The 22,395-nt window shown below is 32.7% G+C and overlaps 1 protein-coding gene across 1 annotated transcript in view; it reads right to left on the minus strand.

Moving 5' to 3' along the window:
* LOC137405400 (activating signal cointegrator 1 complex subunit 3-like) overlaps window positions 1-22,395 on the minus strand; it is a 242,727-nt gene that overhangs the window by 202,150 nt on the left and 18,182 nt on the right. The window contains exons 13-23 of the mRNA XM_068091649.1: window positions 16,930-17,016; window positions 16,400-16,576; window positions 15,155-15,380; window positions 13,851-13,955; window positions 13,371-13,519; window positions 13,045-13,213; window positions 10,153-10,293; window positions 7,902-8,067; window positions 6,079-6,245; window positions 2,636-2,781; window positions 437-557 (exon numbers count right to left, since the gene is read on the minus strand). Coding sequence (XP_067947750.1) covers window positions 437-557; window positions 2,636-2,781; window positions 6,079-6,245; window positions 7,902-8,067; window positions 10,153-10,293; window positions 13,045-13,213; window positions 13,371-13,519; window positions 13,851-13,955; window positions 15,155-15,380; window positions 16,400-16,576; window positions 16,930-17,016 — 1,654 coding nt within the window. The remainder of the gene's footprint in view (window positions 1-436; window positions 558-2,635; window positions 2,782-6,078; window positions 6,246-7,901; window positions 8,068-10,152; window positions 10,294-13,044; window positions 13,214-13,370; window positions 13,520-13,850; window positions 13,956-15,154; window positions 15,381-16,399; window positions 16,577-16,929; window positions 17,017-22,395) is intronic.

Raw genomic sequence — 22,395 nt, forward strand, 5'->3', positions numbered from 1 at the left:
CAGAGCAATAAGGCTTTGGCACCAAGAAACTTGATTTATAAAAGGATCCAATCAAAAAATCAAAATGATTTTATAATGATTTGCAATATTTCAGCTGAAAAGAGACTAGTCTTTACTCATTTCACAACATAAGCCTAGCCTCGGATTTCCTTACAGCATTCATCTAGTCTCCATTCTTTTGATAATACGCTACTAGCCTAAGCTCTTCTCATAACATGTAACTAGCCTCAAATCTACGAAACGTGAACGCTAGCTACAAACAGTCGAGTAGAATCAGTAACTCATCTAGAGATGTACTGGTTAAAGGGTCTGATGGAGAAGTAAACATGCTATCAATCTAGATACAGCGGACCATATGTGGCTGGGTGTGATCATCAGGTGTGTCAGGTAATCTGCATGTCTGTTACATATCAGGGTTTGAGAAGCAACAACTAACCTTTGAAACATGGCCTGTTCATTGTTGCCATCCTTGGGCAGTAGTGTTTCCCAGGAAACCCTGAGATATGTACCTCAAGAGGCACAGGACGCACACTAGGCCGAAAATTGAAAAGTCCAGACTATAAATAACAGGAAAAAGTGTTTGAAAGAAGAAATATCACTATACTCATTATACTAAACCTTATTTTACTGCAATACACTTCACTACACCTCAATATACCTCAATACACCTCAATAAACCTCATTATACCTAACTATACCTCAATATAACTCTATATACTTCAATACACCTCATTATACCTTAATACACTTCAATACACCTCACTATACCTCACTACACCTCTATACACCTCACTAGTGCTGCCCGATAACACGATATAATTCGATATGACGATATATTTCAGTGGACGATTTTATATTTGGCCAGTTTTTAAGTCGATATGAATATCGAAGCCGATATTTTATCGAAATATCGGCACTTTATTTTGTAAAAATGGAGTTGTCGGTTCTCTTTATTATAACGAGGTGACAACTCCTGTTTGTCAACCGATATTAACCAATATCGTTTCATATCGTTCATGTTAAAGTCTAACACTATATCGAAAGAAGACAACTCCAATGTTCGATATTTTTCGATACTCGATATATTTTGAGACCAAATAATCGAATGTACATGCAACGATATCGTGCAGCACTACACCTCACTATACCTCAATAAACCTCATTATCCCTCAATACACCTATCTATCCCTCAATACAACTTATTATACCATACTACACCTCAATATACCTCACCACCTTTCACCACAATGCACCACTCCTCACCTCCTTTATTTTACGCAAAAATAATAACCAATCTACATCTTCCTGTAAATGAAAAGTTAGAGCAGTCATCAAAGACTGTTCGAACAATGACCTCTGACATTCTAACTACTAGTTGAATGCACAGCGTTGTACGGGCAATAAAAACCCAACTTATAAAAAGTAGCGGGTAATGTAGTTGCCATTGGCTAAGTTGACAAATTAGCCAATGAGAAAATTGGCAAATTGGTTAATGTGAGTAACTTGACCGTAATTTCTTGAGCATGCTTTTAATGCTAAACTCACTATAATAAGAGCGTTGAAAGTGTGAGCTGTGAAGCCAGTTCATGTGATGTTACGCACCACGTAACGTCAATATGCGTATTTCAACCGATGTAATAAGTTTGTGTACAATTACTCCATTGTATCCCTATGGCTTAATGGGTTAGCTCACTTGTCGCCAGAACTGGAGGTGCAAAGTGGATTTTTTATTTCTATAACTATATCGTTGTAACTGGACGCACGAACAACAAACAACAAACTGACAAGCACAAACACTGAGATTTATATTCATACTACGTGAATGCCCGGCTTTGCCTGGGTAATAAAAGATTATTTAGACAGAAAGTTTATTTGTATTTGAAATATAGCAACATTTGCCAACAAAATTTGAGAAACATATAATCGTGAGAAGTCTCAAAATCTATAGTTCGGTGTGTCTAGATATAGCTATTAAAATCTATAGTTCGGTGTGTCTAGATATAGCTATTAAAATCTATAGTTGGGCGTGTCTAGATATAGCTATTAAAATCTATAGTTGGGTGTGTCTAGATATAGCTATTAAAATCTATAGTTCGGTGTGTCTAGATATAGCTATTAAAATCTATAGTTGGGTGTGTCTAGATATAGCTATTAAAATCTATAGTTCGGTGTGTCTAGATATAGCTATTAAAATCTATAGTTGGGTGTGTCTAGATATAGCTATTAAAATCTATAGTTCGGTGTGTCTAGATATAGCTATTAAAATCTATAGTTCGGTGTGTCTAGATATAGCTATTAAAATCTATAGTTCAGTGTGTCTAGATATAGCTATTAAAATCTATAGTTCGGTGTGTCTAGATATAGCTATTAAAATCTAGGAATGAAAGATTCGGTTCATGCTGGATTTGATCTCCCGATAACCAGGCGATATCTTTAACAATTGAGCTACGCAAGTAGCAATGATTCATGAGGTGATATGAATCGTTATCTCAGCAATATATACGCACAGCACTCTGGATTACCCAACAGTGCTCGAAAGTTTGCTTTTATTAGTAAGATTAGCAATGCGGATAGTAAGGTACTCAAATTAGTCATTGGCGATGTGCCAGGCTAAATATATACATGTAGATTATACCTCTGTGATACAAAGCCAATCAGCGAGGTCCCTTGCATTAGCGAGTGCAGTTGAAAGTCCGACAACTCTCACTTTGTGTCCCGTCGTTGCAGAAATGAAATTTGTACGAGAAACAACCACTTCCAACACTGGACCTCGGTCAGCCCCTACATGTAATTTCAAACAGTATTGAACACATATTAGACATTATTGAACACATATTAGACAGTATTGAAGACATATTAGACAGTATTGAACACATATTAGACAGTATTGAACACATATTAGACAGTATTGAACACATATTAGACAGTATTGAACACATATTAGACAGTCTTGAACACATATTAGACAGTATTGAACACATAATAGACAGTATTGAACACATAATAGACAGTACTATAGAAAAATATTATTGTACCCCGTGTGCAGTGTCCCTAGACCTATTTTAAAAGTAAATCAGCCTATGTGAATCCAGCATAATCCAGTTGTAAACTTCAGTTTATAGTTTAATTTTTCGAACTACAATAGAAATCTTTGGTGAGGCCTGCACATCTTTCGTGTTTCCCACAAAAGTTGTTACAGCAGCATCCATACTAGCTATGATATAAAAAATTTAAACTGTAATTGAGTAGTTTATGTCATAGCTGCAAAACAGAACTTTAAGCGCTTAGTAAAAGAGTGAATCTTAGTCCTACTTTACTAATGTTTAAGATACTAAGTTTGTTAAAAGTAACCTTGCGACCATTACAGCATGGTGAGGTTGACAATTCATAGACTCCAATTGTTTAAACATTTGCATGTCTATAAAAGATTTCAAATGGGAACACCAAATTCCATAGAGCATTGAACTTTGTTGCTGTTTGCTATTGGCTAGAGCTATGTAACTACAATGTAAAAGGTCCTAGTACCATATGCAGTAAACGCTCCTATAATGTATATTTCTTACAACGTAAACTCCAGAAAACATAAAAAATTTATGGTAAGTTTTTGCTTCCTACGACGTAAAAAATTCTATATACGTCCAGTGCCAAGTCGGGCGAGTTCTCAAATTCGACTTGAACATTAATCATTTTCGCCGCACTTACGAAAGAAAAAATGACATGCGTATAGCGTTATACCTATTATATATACAAACTTTGCAACAATCTAGTTCGTCATGATAGATCATCAAATGTGTCGACAAAACAGAGATTAGGGTAGCTGTGCATTGTTCATAAATACAGATGCAATCGATTGGTGCAGTTGTTACAGCGTCGGTTCAAAATCCAAATGTCACAAGTTGGAGTATCGTCGAAAGTTATCTTTTATCCTAACCTTGACTCCTGAATACTGATAGACGAAGCACAGAAAGTACCGCTTTTTGTAAAATATTTTGCTATTTTGCTTTATTGCAGACGTATAAAATGTTTGTTATTAGTTTTACTTTGCAGAATACACTTTTCTGTTAAGAAAAATAAGCAAATCATTGTAAATGAATGACGAAGATGTGCGCTATTATCAGATTATTGTAGAATTACTGCAATAATGGTCTAAAAAACATATATCCACTATATAAAACTATATAAAACTATATCAGTTTATATTTTGCCATATTATTTATATTATATTATTATAATTTAGCTCCAAGATATGTCACTAAGGATTTATTTTTGTTGCAAAAAAGAGCATTTCGACTCATTGCAAATTTACATCATATGCCTGCATATATTATTCCAACAAATGATCTTTCCAAATCTCTGCGTCTTCTTACTCTGCCTATGCTAAATATTTATTTTACTTCAATTCAATGTTTCAAGATTTTTCATGGTTTGTGTCCTCGTTTTTTACATGACAATTACAGGTTCTCAACTCATTTCAATTTACGTGATGTGAACAAATTTCATACAATCACTAACAATCATTTTGAAAATGTCATTGCCAGCTGCTTTAACAATCTTCCACCAAATATCCGTTCTCTTAGCAGAGAAAGGCATTTTAAACACTATTTGTCAGACTATTTATTCAATTTTAATGGCTAACTGTTGCTTTTTTCCCTTTTTTTGTTTTACTATTGTTGTATGGCCTAATTTGAAAAACATTTCCATTTGTGAAATGAAATTATTGCCAATAAAGTACTATATACATATATATATATATATATATATAAAACCAGTGAGATTGATCATAAAAAGGAGAAAAGTTGTCGATGCAAACTAATAATGCTGCAGTTATGGTACAGCCCACAAAGTAAAAAAGTTAAGTCAAGTCTTTCCTTTATGCATGCATAAATGCATAAAGGAAATTTTATGCATTAAATGCATTCCTTTATGCAAGGGGTAAGTTTGGAAAGATCTTGGAAAAGATTAAGCAATTAAAATGTATTTTACTGTTCATATAACATCTTATAACGTAAAATCCCTACGAAATAATGTTCCTGGAACGGAATACTTATGTTGTAGGAGCACGTACTGTAACACATAACCTGAAAACTAGAGGTTTTTACGAAATCAGAGACAAAAACTAGATCTCAGAAGATTTGGCTTTTCAACATAGATGTGAAGAAAAGTCGATGAATTGAAAAATAGTTAATTGATGTACTATAAGTCCTTACAAAGTAAACTACGCTGATTGTTGGCTCGTCAATGAATTCATGTCAGTCTATAACATTGGCAGGCCAATTGACTGGAGAACAAAGACATCGCAGAGGGAATGTTTTAAAACATTTAAACCCTCCATTATAGCTTATTCTTTATCACAGAATCAGCTGAACTTCTCAGCTATTCCTGGACAAACCATTAAAACCTTAGCAAAGCTTCAAACCATTGAGCTTTGCTTATGCAGGTTTTAATGACACTCCATAGACACGGTAAAAGACTTCAAGAAATAAGCTGAGCAGTTTTTAAAAAATTAGTAATCTAAAGCTGTGTGAACTCAAACTGATAACTTGTTTTTGCTTTGGGTCAATTTGTTTGACTGACAATTTGCTTGGTGAATAAACACAGTTCATGGGTATTAAAGGCACAAATACCTTTATCATTCTTATTTCAACAAAATTGCAATAGAACTCGATCGACAATAATTGATTGTCACAGCCATACAATCATTTCCAAATTCAGCAAGTTCAAACTGCGGCTCAGCCAACCTTTCAAAACATTTCGACTTGGCAAATTTTTTACCATGTATCGGCTGTTTTAGATTTCCGAAAAATCTGTCAATTATCAGTTAATGTACACAAAATTTTGGTGTTTACAACTTCTCAAGGAACTACATGTATGTGGAAATTCCAACGACTACATGTTGTTGGAATTCTCCCAGCTTCTCACCAGCCTCTCCAACAACTACATGTTGTTGGAGAGAATGGTGACAGGCTGGTGAGAGGGCGAGAGATTGGTAAGAGGCCAAGATGCTTTTACAAAATAATTATAACTGCAAGAAATAAGAACTCAAGATGACTTTTGCATACACGAGAAGATAAATCCTACCCAGTAAATGAATCTCGTCTATGATGACCAGAGTGACTTTCTGAACATAGTTCCTGTTCTGCCATGACCGGCTGACACCGTCCCACTTCTCTGGAGTTGTTACGATGAGATCAGCAGCAGCGATTGCCCTCATGTCTGGTGCGATATCCCCTGTCATCTCAACCACCCTGATAGAAAGTCAACAGAATCATTTATAGCAACCAACCACCGTATGATGCATTTTACTTGTTCACCAAATAGGTTGCCATTTAACACGCAATCTTGCACAATGAGGACCAACCTTCTTAACCAGCCATTGAGTAATGTAAAGTCACTTTTTTAGTTTTAGTCCCAATCAATATTGTATTAGTTAATCAGTTTTAAAAATCAGCTGTCAGCATGTCTAGTAATCAGCTGTCAGTATGTCTAGTAATCAGCTGGCAGTATGTCTAGTAGTCAGCTGTCAGCATGTCTAGTAGTCAGCTGTCAGCATGTCTAGTAGTCAGCTGTCTGTATGTCTAGTAGTCAGCTGTCAGCATGTCTAGTAGTCAGCTGTCAGTATGTCTAGTAGTCAGCTGTCAGCATGTCTAGTAGTCAGCTGTCAGCATGTCTAGTAGTCAGCTGTCAGCATGTCTAGTAGTCAGCTGTCAGCATGTCTAGTAGTCAGCTGTCAGTATGTCTAGTGGTCAGCTGTCAGCATGTCTAGTAGTCAGATGTCAGCATGTCCTGTAGTCGGCTGTCAGAACTTTACGATTTGTCTTATGATAATTGCATATCCCGTTCAATAAGTTGGTATCACGAATTTGTTTGTGATTACAAAATATTTTATGGCCAATTTATCTAAATCCCGCCGGTCAGTCATGAAACTTTTGGCTGTGGGGCTAACATAATGCCTCATAACGTAATAGTTTTTGTTATAACTGCTTATTATTGGTACCAGTTGTGTGAATAGCATATTCTAAGTTAAAAGAATATGAACAATTTCTTTTTATTAGCAAATCATTTTTGTCTACATTTATGAAAGCAGGTGAGCTCATTGAAAAACAATGCGAGGCCTTCAAAGAGCTTTTGAAAACAAGGGTCAACCATAAGTGCTTGAGACCTTTGTTAACTATAACGACGACAACCATTTCAAAAACAACATACAAGTCGACGGCATGGTCCAATCTCAAGTCCACAGCAACAAGGTGATAGAAATGAAATCACAACAACTATCATCATACCTCATCATGAACAAAAGAAAACATTGTTCATGGTGAAGGTGATAAGCGAATGTGATCATGGGACTAGCTGATACTCACTGTTTGTATATATATGAGATTTAGACTGTTTAGTACGTCTTTAAAAGGTTGTGCAGTTTAACTAAATGAACAATCCAAACTTAATCAATGGGTATCTACTTTCATAAAGACTGACAAACAGACTGTTTAAACTCAAAAGATGAATTTTATCAAAATTTGGAAATATAAATGAGTTCTCAGAAAATTTTAACCAAAAAAAATATGCTTTTAACAAATTTTGATGGTTTCGCATAAGCAATTATTTACCTAAAAAAGTAATACTCCTATTTACTCAATATATGTTGTACTAGTGCTTAAATTGTTGACATAGCTATAAAGAATTGAAGAATTTCATTCGATTTGAATTATTATTTATAACTATATTTTAACAGTGATTTAGCGCTCAAATTTAGATTTTACACTCAGTGCACATTTGAGTAGCCTCAAGGCGCAAGAGACATCAATCCAACCAGATTACTCCAGTCAATGTCTTACTGAGTACCCAAACCAATAAAACTTGATATTTGGCAGCCTGTTCAAAGGAATAGTATTGATGAAAAGTACTTTTTGCCCAGTTTCCTCTCAATTCGAGCTTTCCAGTCATCAATGCGTTCCCTGACAAGGGCTTTGAGTGGCGCAATATATACAGCCTTCTGTCCCGGATACTTCATGAAAAGACGAAATATAGCCAATTCCGCAGCTACAGTCTTTCCTGAACCCGTAGGAGCACCTGCCCAACAAAAGGAAAGTCGCATAGTAAGTTGAGTCTATCTCCAGCAACTACTTACCATGTAACGATACAATGCCACCTTAAAGTGTCAGGTGGTGTAAATGAGTCGAATACCAACCATTACCGACAGATACAAGTAAGCATAAGTCCTTCCAATGAAGGATAACTGTTTTTGGGTTTTAGTTATTTTAAAGATAAAATCTGACACTTGGCCTCAGTAGTTTTGAAGTTATCCAGGTAACTTGACCTGTTGGCGGAATGCAGAGTTTGATGTCACCAAACAAAAATATATTTCAAAGTTATCATTTGTTAATTTGTTATTGACTCCCAGAAATGATGACTTTTCAACCATATTTAGCTATCTCTGTCGTCTGTCAGAGACTATTTAGCTATCCCTGTCATCTGTCAGAGACTATTTAGCTATCCCTGTCGTCTGTCAGAGACGATTTAGCCACCCCTGTCGTCTGTCAGAGACTATTTAGCCATCCCTGTCATCTGTCAGAGACTATTTAGCCACCCCTGTCGTCTGTCAGAGACTATTTAGCCATCCCTGTCGTCTGTCAGAGACTATTTAGCTATCCCTGTCATCCGTCAGAAATTATTTAGCCATCCCTGTCATCTGTCAGAGACTATTTAGCTATCCCTGTCGTCTGTCAGAGACGATTTAGCCACCCCTGTCGTCTGTCAGAGACTATTTAGCCATCCCTGTCATCTGTCAGAGACTATTTAGCCACCCCTGTCGTCTGTCAGAGACTATTTAGCCATCCCTGTCGTCTGTCAGAGACTATTTAGCTATCCCTGTCATCCGTCAGAAATTATTTAGCCATCCCTGTCATCTGTCAGAGACTATTTAGCTATCCCTGTCGTCTGTCAGAGACGATTTAGCCACCCCTGTCGTCTGTCAGAGACTATTTAGCTATCTCTGTCATCTGTCAGAGACTATTTAGCCACATCTGTCGTCTGTCAGAGACTATTTAGCCATCCCTGTCGTCTGTCAGAGACTATTTAGCCATCCCTGTCGTCTGTCAGAAACTATTTAGCCACTATTTAGCTATATTTAGTCCTAACACTTTGTGCTCAGTGAGCTCAAAGACGACGAAATACAAGGTCACTGTTGTATATGACAAAATGACATACTCAGAAATATAAGTCTACTGGTGGATACGCCTGGCACATTCAGAAATATGTCTACTGTTGTATATACATGACATACTCAGAAATATAAGTCTATTGCTGTATATACATGACATACTCGGATATATAAGTCTATTGTTGTACATACATGACATACTCAAATATATAAGTCTACTGTTGTATATACATGACATACTCGGAAATATAAGTCTACTGTTGTATACGCATTACAGGCTCAGATATATAAGTCTACTGGTGAATATATATGACATACTCAGGAATAAAAGTCTACTGTTGTTTATAATGAAGAAAAAGAATGAGATTTTGAATAAGCGTATTACTGTTACATGATAGATATAACCATTTTGCAGCTAGTATGACTGTTCCATAGTAAGTACAAGAAGTTTGTAGCTAACATGCAGTGAATTTGGGTTCTATCATATGGCTTTTGATATTTCAGTGTTTCAGACAAAACTGTAAATTAACCTTGAATTAAAGTATAGACTAAATAGAAGAAGAAATAACTTTGCAAGCGAAATAATCATGTAGCAAGTATGCGAATAGATGTATACTTACTAATCCCTTCCTGATTACTAACTAATCCCTTACTGATCACTTACTAATCACCTACTAATCACTTAGTAATCACCTAGTAATCACTTACTAATAACTTACTGATCCCCAGCGGTTCACTTACTGATCAAGTGTTTGATCACTTTTTGATCAGTTACTGACAACTTACTGATCACTTACTGATCACTTACTGATCACTTACTGATAACTTACTGATCAATTACTAATTACTTTGCCCTTGCTGGTCAAGATGATTGGTCAACATTTCTTTGTGGTTTCTATTTATTTGTGAATAAATGTTCTCATGCTGCATCATTGCATCACAAATATTTGGACGTACTTGTATGATCTTAGTAGCTAGTAGATAAATAGACTCACCGAGGAGTACATTGGTGTCAGTGTGGTAGAGCGTGTGAAATATCTGTGTCTGCACCGGATTGAAATGGCTAAACTTATATAGGTCTGCCAGTTTTGCTTCTCCTAAAGCAGCTACAGGTAGGGGCTGGAGGTCAAGCAGATCTACGCAGAGATAATTCATGCTATGTTAGTCACTTCGCACTAATCGACTAAATTTCTGGAACGTATCGAATAATCATGGTGGACCTGGTAACCTCTCTCTTCTTGTTACAGGCATTCGTCAACAGTTGAAAAATCCAAGATGTGTAAAGTAGACAAATTATAGCAGCCAAAGTATTCAAAGGTAAGTCGGTCAACAACCAAAAAAGGATTTCGCAAATGGTAAATGTCATATTGGTTGAAGCACATTGCTCATCAGGAACAGCCAATTAAAAAATCACTCTTCCAAAACTGACAGGAAAACTGGTGCAAAAAACATGTTGATTAATATCAAGCTATTGCAACAAATTACAGGCATACGTAACAACATGTTAATTTGTATAAAAACTGAACACTATCGATGAGTAGAGATGTAATACTGATATTTAGTAGGGGTGTAATACTAACAAAAAGTAGGGATGTAATACTGACATTAAGTGGAGGTGTAATACAGACATTAAGTAGAGATGTAATACTGACATTAAGTGGAAGTGTAATACTGACATTAAGTAGAGATGTAATACTGACATTAAGTAGAGATGTAATACTGACATTAAGTAGAGATGTAATACTGACATTAAGTAGAAATGTAATACTGACATTAAGTAGAGATATAATACTGACATTAAATAGAGATGTAATACTGACAATAAGTAGAGATGTAATACAGACATTAAGTAGAGATGTAATACAGACATTAAGTGGAGATGTAATACTGACATTAAGTAGAGATGTAATACTGACATTAAGTAGAGATGTAATACTGACATTGAGTAGAAATGTAATACTGACATTAAGTAGAGATGTAATACTGACATTAAGTGGAGGTGTAATACTGAAAATAAGTAGAGATGTAATACTGACATTAAGTAGAGATGTAATACTGACATTGAGTAGAGATGTAATACTGACATTAAGTAGAGATGTAATACTGACAATAAGTAGAGATGTAATACTGACATTAAGTAGAGATGTAATACTGACATTACGTAGAGATGTAATACTGACATTAAGTAGAGATATAATACTGACAATAAGTAGAGATGTAATACAGACATTAAGTAGAGATGTAATACTGACATTGAGTAGAGATGTAATACTGACATTAAGTAGAGATGTAATACTGACATTAAGTAGAGATGTAATACTGACATTAAGTAGAGATGTAATACTGACATTAAGTAGAGATGTAATACTGACATTAAGTAGAGATGTAATACTGACATTAAGTGGAGATGTAATACTGACATTATGTAGAAATGTAATACTGACATTAAGTAGAGATGTAATACTGACATTAAGTGGAGATGTAATACTGACATTAAGTAGAGATGTAATACTGACAATAAGTGGAGATGTAATACTGACATTAAGTAGAGATGTAATACTGACATTAAGTAGAGATGTAATACAGACATTAAGTGGAGATGTAATACTGACATTAAGTAGAGATGTAATACTGACATTAAGTAGAGATGTAATACTGACATTAAGTAGAGATGTAATATTGACATTAAGTAGAGATGTAATACTGACATTAAGTAGAGATATAATACTGACATTAAATAGAGATGTAATACTGACATTAAGTAGAGATGTAATACTGACATTAAGTAGAGATGTAATACTGACATTAAGTAGAGATGTAATACTGACATTAAGTAGAGATGTAATACTGACATTAAGTAGAGATGTAATACTGACATTAAGTAGAGATGTAATACTGACATTAAGTAGAGATGTAATACTGACATTACGTAGAGATGTAATACTGACATTAAGTAGATATATAATACTGACAATAAGTAGAGATGTAATACAGACATTAAGTAGAGATGTAATACTGACATTGAGTAGAGATGTAATACTGACATTAAGTAGAGATGTAATACTGACATTAAGTAGAGATGTAATACTGACATTAAGTAGAGATGTAATACTGACATTAAGTAGAGATGTAATACTGACATTAAGTAGAGATGTAATACTGACATTAAGTAGAGATGTAATACTGACATTAAGTAGAGATGTAATACTGACATTAAGTAGAGATGTAATACTGACATTAAGTAGAGATGTAATACTGACAATAAGTGGAGATGTAATACTGACATTAAGTAGAGATGTAATACTGACATTAAGTAGAGATGTAATACTGACATTAAGTAGAGATGTAATACGGACATTAAGTAGAGATGTAATACTGACATTAAGTTGGGATGTAATACTAACATTAAGTGGAGATGTAATACTGCCACTTTGTTGTACAAAGAAAATGCAACTTGGGTTATCTATATCTATGAATCACTGCTACAGACATTTTATCTTTGTTGTAGCAAAAACATTTTATGTTAAAAATACGCTTTTGCCTAGTAAAGTGTGTCAAATTACTTACCTATTTACTTACTTACCTACTTACTTACATGGTAAACATACATTGTCAGAGAAACTTATTTTATGCTTCATACATAATCAAATTCACTGGTGATAGAAGCGTGTGCTATACAGGTATCTACATAGTATCTACATGGTAGATTCAAGTTTTGATGTTACGGTATATTACATGAGTGACAGAATTTGTGGGGATGAATGTCTCCTATGTCAGACCCTTACCAATAGCGGTCAACATAATTGATCAGCATGTGGTGTCCATTTATTTGTAATTAGTTGTTCTTATGCTACATTATAGCATAATGCAAATATATTGAAACATACTTGTATGTGGGGGATGTCTCTCAGGAAGGATCAGATGCTTGAATGATACAGGTACAGAAGAATCAGAGCCAAGCCATCGGTCAGAGGAGCAATGAACTATGTATTGGCTGGGCAGTGGTTCTTTTATTGGAATGGTAAAGATGAGGCTGAGGGGTTCTTTGCGCACGACCTACGTCATTACACATTTTTATATAATAGAAACTAGTGGGAATTCCAGAAAAGGTTGGGTGAGAAATGTCACCATAGGAATTAGGAGTTACCATAGGAAAAGCAAGTACAGTATCTGGTATCTAAGTACTGAACCTAAAAAGCCTTGAGTAACCAACCTGCTTCTTTTGAATGGTAAAATATTCATGATGGTAGATCATGAATGTGTCTGGGTCTTCCACCCAAATCCAGAAAGACTCAGCAACATTGCCATGATGTCTGTCAGCCCATTCGAAGTCGGCAGCGATGCCAAGCTTCATCCTCAACACTATGGGGAGAATGAGCGTATAAAGATATGCAAAAAGCATAGGTCAGTAGGACAAAGTTTCTTGGGAGTTAATCTGCATAGTCTGGTGTTCTTAAATGTTTTACATTGTAGCGTAAGGCTTTGTACCACCTAGTATAAGTACTCAACGCCCTGACAAATCCTTAAACAGCTCATCGCAGATGATGCTTACTATATTAAAACTGCAAGTGAAGTATGATGGGCAATGGAATGAAAAAATTGGTGCATGAAAGAACATCAACAACGTTTGATAGTTTGTTTAAGAACAAAGACCAAAACCAAAAAATCAGTATTTAATTGCATAAGCACATACCAGTCCTTGTTATTGGCTGGACAGATGGTTCTAGTTGCAGCATAGGAATAGTGTGAGCCATCTTTTTAATGACAGATCCCATGTTAACGTGCCTGATCATATGACCTGCAAGATATACAGTAGGAAAGTAAGAGAGAGAGTAAACTAGTAAGATCTGTAACTAAACAGAGAAGAGAGTAAACTAATAAGACACGTAAGTAAACAGAGAAGAGAGTAAACTAATAAGACATGTAAGTAGACAGAGAAGAGAGTAAACTAATAAGACATGTAAGTAAACAGAGAAGAGAGTAAACTAATAAGACATGTAAATAAACAGAGAAGAGAGTAAACTAATAAGACATGTAAGTAAACGGAGAAGAGAGTAAACTAATAAGACCTGTAACTAAACAGAGAAGAGAGTAAACTAATAAGACCTGTAACTAAACAGAGAAAAGAGTAAACTAATAAGAAATGTAAGTAGACAGAGAAGAGAGTAAACTAATAGGACATGTAAGTAAACAGAGAAGAGAGTAAACTAATCAGACATGTAAGTAAACAGAGAAGAGAGTAAACTAATAAGACATGTAAGTAAACGGAGAAGAGAGTAAACTAATAAGACCTGTAAGTAAACGGAGAAGAGAGTAAACTAATAAGACATGTAAGTAAACAGAGAAGAGAGTTAACTAATAAGACATGTAAGTAAACGGAGAAGAGAGTAAACTAATAAGACCTGTAAGTAAACGGAGAAGAGAGTAAACTAATAAGACATGTAAGTAAACTGAGAAGAGAGTAAACTAATAAGACATGTAAGTAAACAGAGAAGAGAGTAAACTAATAAGACATGTAAGTAAACTGAGAAGAGAGTAAACTAATAAGACATGTAAGTAAACAGAGAAGAGAGTAAACTAATAAGACATGTAAGTAAACTGAGAAGAGAGTAAACTAATAAGACATGTAACTAAACAGAGAAGAGAGTAAACTAATAAGACATGTAAATAAAAAGACAATACACAGCTGTGCCTTATAACAGTGCGGCCAGTGAGAGCTTAATAATAATATAATCAATGCCGATATTTAATCCGTGTCTCAATAGATGCTGGTTCCAGCATTTAATGCCATGTACCAAATTTTCTTCTATTTGCTGAGGCTTTTGCTTAAAGGCACCTGAACAAACTTTGATGTACTCTGACCAAAACTGTGGTGTTTGGATGTAGATCTACATTGTGCCAAAGTTAGAAATGGAGACCTTATATAAGCATAGCATATGACGATAGCATAACGAGGAAGTCATTAGACATGAGTTCACAACTCTCGATGAAACATACCAATCTCCTTGCCGTCCATTTCGCGCATCCTCTCCAAGGAAAGGTCAAACTGTTCCAACTTGTTGAGCACATCAGGTCGCAGGGTGCTGAACTGGCGCAACGGATGTTCAAACTCCCAAAGCTGCTGCTCTATGACCTTACACAGAGTCAGCAACCTTGATGTCATTAAGCTCCAACCTTTACGAATGACAATGTCAAATAGGGCCCTGATGATACGCCCAGCATTCTACAGTATATATAAAGTATATATATACTGTGTATAAAGCTTTACAGGATACGGAATGGATACTACAAATATACACAGGACTCTACAGTATGAGGGCGCGCATGTAAATACATGTAGCACTTTACAGTGTTAGGATGTACATGTAAACACGTGTAGCACTCTACAGTGTGAGGGTGTGCATGTAAATACATGTAGCACTCTACAGTGTGAGGGTGTGCATGTAAATACATGTCGCACTCTACAGTGTGAGGATGTGCATGTAAATACATGTAGCACTCAACAGTGTGAGGGTGTGCATGTGAATACATGCAGCACTCAACAGTGTGTGGATGTTCATGTAAATACATGTAGCACTCTACAGTGTGAGAATGTGTATGTAAAAACATGTAGCACTCTACAGTGTGTAGATGTGCATGTAAATACATGTAGCACTCTACAGTGTGAGGATGTGCATGTAAATACATGTAGCACTCTACAGTGTGAGGATGTGTATGTAAATACATGTAGCACTCTACAGTATGAGGGCATGCATGTAAATACATGTAGCACTCTACAGTGTGAGGATGTGCATGTAAATACATGTAGCACTCTACACTGTGAGGATGTTCATGTAAACACATGTAGCACTCTACAGTGTGAGGATGTGCATGTAAACACATGTAGCACTCTACAGTGTGAGGATGTGCATGTAAACACATGTAGCACTCTACAGTGTGAGGATGTTCATGTAAACACATGTAGCACTCTACAGTGTGAGGATGTTCATGCAAACACATGTAGCACTCTACAGTGTGAGGATGTGCATGTAAACACATGTAGCACTCTACAGTGTGAGGATGTGCATGTAAATACACTCAACAATTTAGCTGTGAGTCTTTAGTGCCAAAATGTAAAAATAGTTAAAATATTCAACCAAGAAAATATTTGCAGTCTGCGATCGATGATTTAACCTTATTAAAAGTTCATTTTGCTTTAAACTAAAAAAGAGGAGAGAACTGAAAGAAGTATTATGAGCAAACCTGAGCTACATATGACATGTCAGACACAAGAGAGAAATTGTCTATCAGTCGTTTGCTGATAAATGCCTGGAGAAGAATATTGACTTTTCCCTCAGTGCTTTCCGAGCCACCACTGACAGGCAAGAAGCAGGTATCCTGCAAGTGCTTGTCAAGTTCCTCCATTTCATCATCTCGCACCTGTCAATATTGTTGAATTTTCAACCAATTTACAGGTTTACAAGCAGGTGCACAATGCTGGGTGAATGTATGCAAAATGGATGAACACTTACTATGTCTTATTCGCACAGGTAAGGTATAGTCATTGTCTATAACACAATTGACGAACAGTGCTTATTGTTCATCACAAAATCGCCATAAAGAATTGTAATGAAAGCAAGGGAATATATATATATATAACTTGAACGAAAGAATTTCTAAACCAACTGAAAAATAAATAAATCAAAGATGCTAAAAGAGAGACAACTCGCGCTGACTGGCGAAAAGGTTCAACTCGCAATTAATCGAAAGCATTGCAATTATGAGACACAAACCTTGAGCTGCTGGAACTCCTGCGCGTGTGACATCATCTCAAGTACCGCCCCCTCATTCATAGAGTTCATCAATTTTTCATTGATGACCTTTGAAATCAAATGACACAAGTTGTTTCAACCAAATAGACTATGTTATATAATGATTATGCCTAATCTTAAAAAACAAAAGTATATTGGTTATATACTATTTAGGTTACTTTAGAAAAAAAATAATGGCATGCTTCTGTCATGTAGTGACAATGCTTGGTAGTGTTCTCTAGTAGAGAAACACACCACCAGGACTAGGTTTTGTAAGCTACCTTGGGTAATCCTAACACTTATCAAGGGCTTTTTCTGGAACTGTCAGATTAACCTGAAGGGATACATTTTTGCAACACGTCCAGTCTGACAGAGCCAGGTAACCATTTCACTTGTCCAATGTGCGAAGGACAGAGGTGGATCTTTAACGTGCCCACATTGTCAGTGTGGTACACGGGGCCTCCAAGTTAAGGTCTAGATCCAAAAGACCCAGCAATTTAGGGTTGAAAGCTTGCTGAGAGCTTTTTGTCAGATTGGCATTAAGCAGGGCTCGAACCACCAACCCCATGGTTGATAGTCAAAGATGATACCACTAAGCCAGTCTGACACCCTACTAACGGTTAGTATATATTGATTATAAAGGTTACTTTAGTATATATTGATTATAAAGGTTACTTTAGTATATGTTGGTTATACAGGTTACTTTAGTATATATTGATTATACAGGTTACTTTAGTATATATTGATTATACAGGTTACTTTAGTATATATTGGTTATACAGGTTACTTTAGTATATATTGGTTATAAAGGTTACTTTAGTATATATTGATTATACAGGTTACTTGAGTATATATTGGTTATACAGGTTACTTTAGTATATGTTGGTTATACAGGTTACTTTAGTATATATTGGTTATAAAGGTTACTTTAGTATATATTGATTATAAAGGTTACTTGAGTATATATTGGTTATACAGGTTACCTTAGTATATATTGATTATAAAGGTTACTTTAGTATATATTGATTATACAGGTTACTTTAGTATATATTGATTATACAGGTTACTTTAGTATATATTGATTATAAAGGTTACTTTAGTATATATTGATTATAAAGGATACTTTAGTATATATTGATTATAAAGGATACTTTAGTATATATTGATTATACAGGTTACTTTAGTATATATTGATTATAAAGGTTACTTGAGTATATATTGGTTATAAAGGATACTTTGGTATATATTGGTTATACAGGGTACTTTAGTATATATTGATTATAAAGGTTACTTTAGTATATGTTGATTATAAAGGTTACTTTAGTATATATTGATTATAAAGGTTACTTTAGTATATATTGATTATAAAGGTTACTTTAGTATATATTGGTTATACTAAATCAATATATACTAAAGTAACCTGTATAATCAATATATACTAAAGTAACCTTTATAACCAATATATACTAAAGTAACCTGTATAACCAATATATACTAAAGTAACCTGTATAATCAATATATACTAAAGTAACCTTTATAACCAATATATACTAAAGTAACCTCTATAATCAATATATACTCAAGTAACCTTTATAATCAATATATACTAAAGTAACCTGTATAATCAATATATACTAAAGTAACCTGTATAATCAATATATACTAAAGTAACCTTTATAACCAATATATACTAAAGTAACCTTTATAATCAATATATACTAAAGTAACCTTTATAATCAATATATACTAAAGTAACCTGTATAATCAATATATACTAAAGTAACCTGTATAATCAATATATACTAAAGTAACCTTTATAACCAATATATACTAAAGTAACCTGTATAACCAATATATACTAAAGTAACCTTTATAACCAATATATACTAAAGTAACCTTTATAATCAATATATACTAAAGTAACCTTTATAATCAATATATACTAAAGTAACCTGTATAATCAATATATACTAAAGTAACCTGTATAATCAATATATACTAAAGTAACCTTTATAATCAATATATACTAAAGTAACCTTTATAATCAATATATACTAAAGTAACCTGTATAATCAATATATACTAAAGTAACCTGTATAATCAATATATACTAAAGTAACCTTTATAACCAATATATACTAAAGTAACCTGTATAACCAATATATACTAAAGTAACCTTTAAAACCAATATATACTAAAGTAACCTTTATAATCAATATATACTAAAGTAACCTTTATAATCAATATATACTAAAGTAACCTGTATAATCAATATATACTAAAGTAACCTTTATAATCAATATATACTAAAGTAACCTTTATAATCAATATATACTAAAGTAACCTGTATAATCAATATATACTAAAGCAACCTGTAAAATCAATATATACTAAAGTAACCTGTATAATCAATATATACTAAAGTAACCTGTATAATCAATATATACTAAAGTAACCTTTATAATCAATATATACTAAAGTAACCTTTATAATCAATATATACTAAAGTAACCTTTATAATCAATATATACTAAAGTATCCTTTATAACCAATATATACTAAAGTAACCTGTATAATCAATATATACTAAAGTAACCTGTATAATCAATATATACTAAAGTAACCTTTATAATCAATATATACTAAAGTAACCTTTATAATCAATATATACTAAAGTAACCTGTATAATCAATATATACTAAAGCAACCTGTAAAATCAATATATACTAAAGTAACCTGTATAATCAATATATACTAAAGTAACCTGTATAATCAATATATACTAAAGTAACCTTTATAATCAATATATACTAAAGTAACCTTTATAATCAATATATACTAAAGTAACCTTTATAATCAATATATACTAAAGTATCCTTTATAACCAATATATACTAAAGTATCCTTTATAATCAATATATACTAAAGTAACCTTTATAACCAATATATACTAAAGTAACCTGTATAACCAATATATACTAAAGTAACCTTTATAACCAATATATACTAAAGTAACCTTTATAATCAATATATACTAAAGTAACCTTTATAATCAATATATACTAAAGTAACCTGTATAATCAATATATACTAAAGTAACCTGTATAATCAATATATACTAAAGTAACCTTTATAATCAATATATACTAAAGTAACCTTTATAATCAATATATACTAAAGTAACCTGTATAATCAATATATACTAAAGTAACCTTTATAATCAATATATACTAAAGTAACCTGTATAATCAATATATACTAAAGTAACCTGTATAATCAATATATACTAAAGTAACCTGTATAATCAGCATATACTAAAGTATCCTTTATAATCAATATATACTAAAGTAACCTTTATAATCAATATATACTAAAGTAACCTTTATAATCAATATATACTAAAGTATCCTTTATAACCAATATATACTAAAGTATCCTTTATAATCAATATATACTAAAGTAACCTGTATAATCAATATATACTAAAGTAACCTGTATAATCAATATATACTAAAGTAACCTGTATAATCAACATATACTAAAGTATCCTTTATAATCAATATATATTAAAGTAACCTTTATAATCAATATATACTAAAGTAACCTGTATAACCAATATATACTAAAGTAACCTTTATAACCAATATATACTAAAGTAACCTTTATAATCAATATATACTAAAGTAACCTTTATAATCAATATATACTAAAGTAACCTGTATAATCAATATATACTAAAGTAACCTGTATAATCAATATATACTAAAGTAACCTTTATAACCAATATATACTAAAGTAACCTTTATAATCAATATATACTAAAGTAACCTCTATAATCAATATATACTAAAGTAATCTGTATAATCAATATATACTAAAGTAACCTGTATAATCAATATATACTAAAGTATCCTTTATAACCAATATATACTAAAGTATCCTTTATAATCAATATATACTAAAGTAACCTGTATAATCAATATATACTAAAGTAACCTGTATAATCAATATATACTAAAGTAACCTGTATAATCAACATATACTAAAGTATCCTTTATAATCAATATATATTAAAGTAACCTTTATAATCAATATATACTAAAGTAACCTGTATAACCAATATATACTAAAGTAACCTTTATAATCAATATATACTAAAGTAACCTGTATAATCAATATATACTAAAGTAACCTTTATAATCAATATATACTAAAGTAACCTGTATAATCAATATATACTAAAGTAACCTGTATAATCAATATATACTAAAGTAACCTGTATAATCAATATATACTAAAGTAACCTGTATAATCAACATATACTAAAGTATCCTTTATAATCAATATATACTAAAGTAACCTTTATAATCAATATATACTAAAGTAACCTGTATAACCAATATATACTAAAGTAACCTTTATAATCAATATATACTAAAGTATCCTTTATAACCAATATATACTAAAGTATCCTTTATAATCAATATTATACTAAAGTAACCTTTATAATCAATATATACCAAAGTAACCTGTATAACCAATATATACCAAAGTAACCTGTATAACCAATATATACCAAAGTATCCTGTATAACCAATATATACTAAAGTAACCTGTATAATCAATATATACTCAAGTAACCTTTATAATCAATATTATACTAAAGTAACCTTTATAACCAATATGTACTAAAGTAACCTGTATAACCAACATATACTAAAGTAACCTTTATAACCAATATATACTAAAGTAACCTGTATAATCAATATATACTAAAGTAACCTTTATAACCAATATATACTAAAGTAACCTTTATAATCAATATATACTAAAGTAACCTTTATAATCAATATATACTAAAGTAACCTTTATAACCAATATATACTAAAGTAACCTGTATAACCAACATATACTAAAGTAACCTTTATAATCAATATATACTAAAGTACCCTTAATAAGCAATATATACTAAAGTAACCTTTATAATCAATATATACTAAAGTAACCTTTATAACCAATATATACTCAAGTAACCTTTATAATCAATATTATACTAAAGTAACCTGTATAATCAATATATACCAAAGTAACCTGTATAACCAACATATACTAAAGTAACCTTTATAACCAACATATACTAAAGTAACCTTTATAATCAACATATACTAAAGTAACCTGTATAATCAATATATACTAAAGTAACCTGTATAATCAATATATACTAAAGTAACCTGTATAATCAATATATACTAAAGTAACCTGTATAATCAATATATACTAAAGTAACCTGTATAACCAACATATACTAAAGTAACCTTTATAATCAATATATACTCAAGTAACCTGTATAACCAACATATACTAAAGTAACCTGTATAACCAACATATACTAAAGTAACCTGTATAACCAACATATACTAAAGTAACCTTTATAATCAATATATACTA

This window comes from Watersipora subatra, chromosome 9 (genome assembly GCF_963576615.1).
Source record: "Watersipora subatra chromosome 9, tzWatSuba1.1, whole genome shotgun sequence".
Taxonomy (NCBI): domain Eukaryota; kingdom Metazoa; phylum Bryozoa; class Gymnolaemata; order Cheilostomatida; family Watersiporidae; genus Watersipora; species Watersipora subatra.